The sequence below is a fragment of the Talpa europaea genome (assembly GCF_964194135.1).
Source record: "Talpa europaea genome assembly, chromosome: 12".
Lineage (NCBI taxonomy): Eukaryota > Metazoa > Chordata > Mammalia > Eulipotyphla > Talpidae > Talpa > Talpa europaea.
In genome coordinates, this window is record NC_140079.1 from 15,383,744 (window position 1) to 15,389,743 (window position 6,000).

General features: G+C 53.6%; 1 protein-coding gene across 2 annotated transcripts in view; it reads left to right on the forward strand.

The window, feature by feature from the left end:
- The window catches only part of ZBTB16 (zinc finger and BTB domain containing 16), a gene marked incomplete at its 5' end in the record, with an annotated part of 171,129 nt that extends 166,125 nt beyond the window's left edge, over window positions 1-5,004 (forward strand). For both annotated transcript variants that reach the window (XM_084249063.1, XM_084249064.1), the window contains 2 exons: window positions 1,925-2,092; window positions 3,997-5,004. In XM_084249063.1, coding sequence (XP_084105189.1) covers window positions 1,925-2,092; window positions 3,997-4,226 — 398 coding nt within the window. In that variant the 3' untranslated portion in view covers window positions 4,227-5,004. The remainder of the gene's footprint in view (window positions 1-1,924; window positions 2,093-3,996) is intronic.
- Window positions 5,005-6,000: the final 996 nt, after the last annotated feature.

The window sequence follows — 6,000 nt, forward strand, 5'->3', positions numbered from 1 at the left end:
AGAATTTATGTGGGTAGAGGGGCCAGCTTTTGAGAGGAGGGAGGTTTGGTTGGCGACCTGAGGAGGGGAGAGTAGAGAGAGTAAAATATCATTTTAAAGAGGAAGTGAAGGCATAGGCATGCGAGTCTATAACGAGAAGGACAATTTATGCCCAGGCACGAGCGCAGTTTGACATGGGGATAATGAAAAAACGTAGGTCATTGTGGATGACTTAAACCTTCAGCAGCTGAAGAAAATGTATGAAATGCAGAGGACATTACACGGTTGGCAGCCCCGCACATCTGCAGAGGGACAAGTGAAATACAGTGGGCCATTCTTTACCATAAACTGTGGTTGTTGGAGATGCAGCCCAGAGAAATTGTAATTACAGTGACAAGACGAATCAGCGATATTTAAATATTCATGAACAAAGTCTGGGGTGATCAATCTATCTTTATTGTCTTTGCCTCACTCCTGTAATAAATAAGTAGCTGGAGTCCTCACCTTTCATCCCCAAAGCTCCCACTTTGGGTACAAAGCTAAAGAAGGCGAATCCTTACACCCGACCTCTCCCCATCCCAGGAACTTAAGTGCCAAACGCACAAAAGGTAGGGTGTTGGGCATAGATTCCAGGCCAAGGAAAATCCTCCCCAAGTTCTGCCCGCCTCATCTTTCCCGAGTTTCTGCTCTAGGTTGTCCTTAGCTACTAAGGCTGCCAGGATCAACAAGGTGTGCCTCTGTTTTTGAGGTATTTCTATTCTAGAGGGGTGGTGGACATCATAGGAGACACAGCAATGTGGGAGTATCCAGAGACCAGTCTCTGGAACCTGAATCTTAATCCTCACCCAGATGCTTACCAGTGCTTTGACTTTGGGCCATGTTTAAGTAGCTCTTAGCAGCTCATGTTTTTCATCTGTAAAATGAGAATGATAACATCTTCCTTGCAGTATTGTGGCAGGATCATATAATGGGGCCCTGCAAAGTTCTTAGCATGGCAATGGACACTCAACACACAGGGCTTTATTGGTTTTTAAAATTTATTTATTTATTTATACAAGAGCTGGAGTAAAGGCCGGAGGCACGGGAGGGTGAGAGGATTCACCAGAGACAGAATGGGGAGCAGAACAGGCAGACGGACTGAAAGCACTGCTGAGGGGAGCAGTGGGTGAGACAGGAGCGGTCTGCCACGCCATGTGGGTATCTCCCTGGCTGGCTGGGAATCAAACCCGCTCTTCAGAGGCTGTGGACAGCTTCACAATGCTTCGCTCAACCGCTGCGCCACTGGGGAGACCCCAAAGGCTTTATTAATTATAAAGTGTCATAACAATTATACTACTGTTACTAAAGGAACGAAGTACTGGGACTTCTTCCCTTTGTGGACCGAGAGGGAAGTATGACTCTTTTTTGCCAGGGGGACCAGAAGGAAGCTTCTGGGTCTTGAAGGATGACTAGGAGTTTGCCAGGTTGAGATGGGGAAATCAGAATGGCTTGTAAAAGTATAGAGGGGAGCAAGAACAGAAGGTATTGGGGGGCAGTATTGTCATTGTTCCCCAAATTGGAGGGCTATCTTTGAGGGCAGAATGACTCCTGTCACTGACTTAGAAGGAACAAGGATGAGGTAGTATGAGAGGCTGAGGAGCAAGACCTCTAAGCCCCCAGATCAGCTTTGCCCTGGGTGGGGCTGTATCCTGGGGACTTCTCTTTATCCATGAACCAAGTGGATTCTCTGTTCCCAAGACTGACCATTGGCCTGTGGATGGCCACTGGGCCCCAGTGGCATACGGACATGTGTGGACACCATGCTATGGGTAAGGGCAGAGATTGGGGTCTTCAGGTCATCTGCAGAGGTGGTGATTGCAGGCAAGCTCATCCTCCTGCTCCCATGAACATGCCTTACTGACCCCCAAAGGGGGACAAGGTCCTGATGCAGCCCCTGTCCCCACAGGTGACCACCCATATGAGTGTGAGTTCTGTGGCAGCTGCTTCCGGGATGAGAGCACACTCAAGAGCCACAAACGCATCCACACGGGCGAGAAACCCTATGAGTGCAACGGCTGCGGCAAGAAGTTCAGCCTCAAGCACCAGCTGGAGACGCACTATAGGGTCCATACAGGTACTGGCACCAGGGGCACCCCTGAGCTGGCTCTGGGGCCCGGTGGGCTGAAGGACAGAGTTTCTGCAGAGGAGCCAGGGGTGAGGAGGGTCCAAAGAGTAGAACCAGTTGTGCGAAGGTCAGTGTGGTGTCTGAGTATCACTGCCTCCTTGCAAGGCCAAGGCCAACATTGCTCACCAATTATAGCACTCCTTCCATGAGCCAGACCAGCCAGGCCAGTAGATCACAGGTCATGAGCAAGAGGCCGTGCATCCTGAATTTGGGCTAAATCGACCCAAATTAGCTGAAAGTGAAGGTTAGGGTGTGTCGTGTTACTTGAGGGTCAAGGTAAGAACTGGGGGCACTGAGTTAGGTTCTGAGGGCTGGGCAATTGTAGAGTTAGACTGAGTTGAGTACTGGGGTGAAACTAACAGGTGTGTTTTGTAACCCTGCACGTGCATGATGGTTGACCATTTTGGAGAGCCTTTGTGGTCCTTTTTACAGAAAGGAGATGTGAGCCCAGTTTCCCTTGGGGTCTGTATGTGGCCCAGAAACCCAGAATTGCCCAAGTTGGGGGCAGTAGAAAGCTGGAGCTGGCGACACCACTTGTGAAAACCAGCTTTGTGCGTTTCCTTCTGACTCCAAGTTCAGTGGCTTTGCTGTAGTCAGCCATAGTGGGAGGGCCTACCACATGGCCGCGGGCAAGGCCTGCACAGCAGGGCTTTCTGGAGAGCTAGTTGCTGCACATCTGCACGCCCCTGGCTCAGGGGATGGTGAATATTCAGAAGGACTTCCGCTGGGGATGAGGTAGTGGAATCTGGCCACCCAGGAAACCTCCTCTGACCTGTCCTGTCCAGAGGAAGGGTGGTCGGTGTCCTCAGGCAGGTCCTGCTGGCCTCGAGGACAGTCTGTTCCATGGGCCGGGAGGAGCACACAGAGGATGTGTGTCCTGGCTGTTTTCACGCCTCCAGCTCAGGCCACGAGGAGAGGCTGGGGGAGCTCATTGCTGACAACTTGAATGACCCCAAGGATTTCCCTGAGCCCTGGGGCTTCCTTAGCCCCTTGTCGGGGATGTGACCTGGCGGGTGGATCATTAAAAGCATTGGCAGTGACGATTGTAAATAGCCGGTCGATGGTTAGATCACTTTGCCTGTTCATTACTTCATTATTTGCTGGGGCCTCTGCACGGAGGAGTATCGATAACGAGATGGCTGGCCAGTTAATTACTGTATTGAAACAAGGTTCCCTCACATTCTCTGCTCAGCTCCAGGGGACTCTAGCAGAGGGAAGGTGGTGAGGGAGCAGCCAGGGCGTGGCATTGTGTCCCCAGGTTCCCTGCCCCTACCCCCAGGCTAGCCCCAGATTGGCAGCAGCTTCCAGGGCAGGTTCTCAGAGCCTTAGAGGAACAGACATTCCCAGGGTGGCGCGTTGGAAGGACTGGCTTCTGTCAGTTTCACCCCAGGGGACCACCTGTATCCCTGAAAGGACTCCATCCCTTTCTTCCCTAGATGGAACTGGGCTGGAGAGCCATCCCACTGCCCCTCTTTGCAACCTCTGCTTCCTTCCTTATAAAGAGAAGGATCTGCCTTCGGGAGAGCTAAGAGGAAGGCCAGGGGGTAGAGCTTGACAGTGCCACAGCCGCCAGCCACATGTGGCAATTTAAATCGGTGGTAGTGAAATAAAATTGAAAGTGCAGTTCCTGGAACACTAGCCACCTCTCCGGTGCTCAGAGCCGCATGCAGCTAACTGGTGACTAGCACACTGGGTGGTGCGTCCACCCTCGGGAAAGTTCCGTGGGAAAGATCCCAGCCAGAGGGATGGACGTCTCCAGCCCGCCCAAGGGTAGAGTGTGGGCCCAGCGCTTCCCAGAGGGACCCTCACCGCCTCTCCCTCTGTTCTGGCTTTCCGCCCGCCCCCTCCCACAGGTGAGAAGCCCTTTGAGTGCAAGCTGTGCCACCAGCGCTCCCGGGACTACTCGGCCATGATCAAGCACCTGCGGACACACAACGGCGCCTCGCCCTACCAGTGCACCATCTGCACGGAGTACTGCCCCAGCCTGTCCTCCATGCAGAAGCACATGAAGGGCCACAAGCCGGAGGAGATCCCGCCCGACTGGAGGATAGAGAAGACGTACCTCTACCTGTGCTACGTTTGAAGCCAGGCGCGAGGCGTGCAGAGGAGTGGGGAGCAAGGAGAGGAGTTAGAACAGGATGAAGTAGAGGAAGAAGGATGGTGCAAAAAAAAAAAAAAAAAGGAAAGGAAAGAAAAAAAAAAGCAAAGTGAAAGGAAACCTGACAGCTGTCTGGCCTTGGATTTTCTCTGGGGCTCCAGGTGACTGGACTCCTGGCCACTCACTGCCCCTCTCCAGGGGCCTCCATCTCCCCTTTGCGGGCTGGAGACTGGCCTGGCTTTTTTGGGTGGGGGCAGAAGTGGCTTTGTCCAGTGTTCAGCACAGATGATCTGTGCCCTACTCCGCTCAGACTTCCACTTGTGTCCAGAAAGGGAGGCCAGGAGTTAGGGGTCCTCTGGTCAGAGACAAACAGTCTGACCATGAGAAGGCGGGGGCTGAGGGAGTTGGGGGGCAAATGGGAGTTTTGCAGATGGTGGTGGAGGTAGGAGGAGGTGTCACTGGTTGACCCTCAACAACAGCAGCTCTAGTTTGCTGGGGCCCATTGGGGTGGGGGACTCTCCTCCCCTTCCCACCTTTCAGTTCATCAGCTGCTTCCTCAGCTCTGCCACATTGGGGAGTCCCCCCTATGGGGTCTTCAAAAACTGCAGCTTTTGCCCCTCCCCCAACTCCTGTTGCCCCACCCCACCCCCCAAGCTGTCTGACCTCCAGGGGGTGCCCAGCCTCTTCTGGATGAGGGCAGCACCACCCTCTTCACCCAGGTCCCTCCCTCCCTGGTGGGGGGCTGACTCCAGAGACCCAACTCCCACCCTTAGCTTGTTGAGAACATAAAATAGATGGAGTACCCCACCCTAGTCAAGCTCTGTCTTGAGCAAGATTCCTGCTGAGCTGCTTTTGCTTCCAAAATGCAAAATCATAACAACTGAAGATGTCCTGTCCCATCCAACCAACCAGATCCCTGCAACCCCACTTAAGTCCCTAGGAGAAGGAGCCCCTTGAGGGGGGGGTTGCGTGTGCCCCACAAAGCTGTGGCTGCCCTTCCCCAGAGTGCCCTGCGCTTGGAGAGGGGCACCGGGCCAGGTGTAGGAAGTGTCCAGTCCTACTGGGACCCCAAACCTGGCGAACTGGTGTGGGGAAACCAGAGCTGCTGGAATCCCTGGCTCATAGCCCCCCAGTCCTAGGGAGGAGAGGAGGGCAGGAGAAGGAGAAAGCGCTTTGGCCTTGTGTTACGTTTGCTTCTTTTCTGTGTACCTGTCCCTGTTAGCACATTGTACTTGAATTACCTCAGTTTTTTGTGACCTCATGAGCTTTCTGAACCCCTGTATCTCTTTTTTGGTTGGGGGTTGGAATGGGGAGGGTGTTCTTTTCTAATTCTTGTGTAAATGAATAGTTGGTTAATGGACTTCAGCTGGCCAAGGCCCGCCCCACCCCCCAGGCCACTAGCCTCCCAGCTGCAAGTAGCCACAGAACTGAGAACCTGGGGTATGACAGTGAAGGCCGGGCAGCAGGGGGCTGGCTGGTGGTGTGTTCGGGGTACACCGGAGTTGCTGTCGGTTCTGGCAGGCAGGAGTCATCTTTGCCCTGCTCACCTGACCTTCTCTGGAAAAGAGCGGACCTGCTGACAGTTTGCTGAGTCCTGCAGGTCTGGGGCCTGTGGTTCAGAATCTGCAGCATGCCCCCACCCCCCACTTCTGTGTGCGTGATTGTTGCCAAAATTGGTATATGTATATGTTCAGGGCCGGTGTGGGGATGTGCCAGCCTTGGTTTGATTTTGTTGCATTTGGGGGGGTGGGGTGTTGTT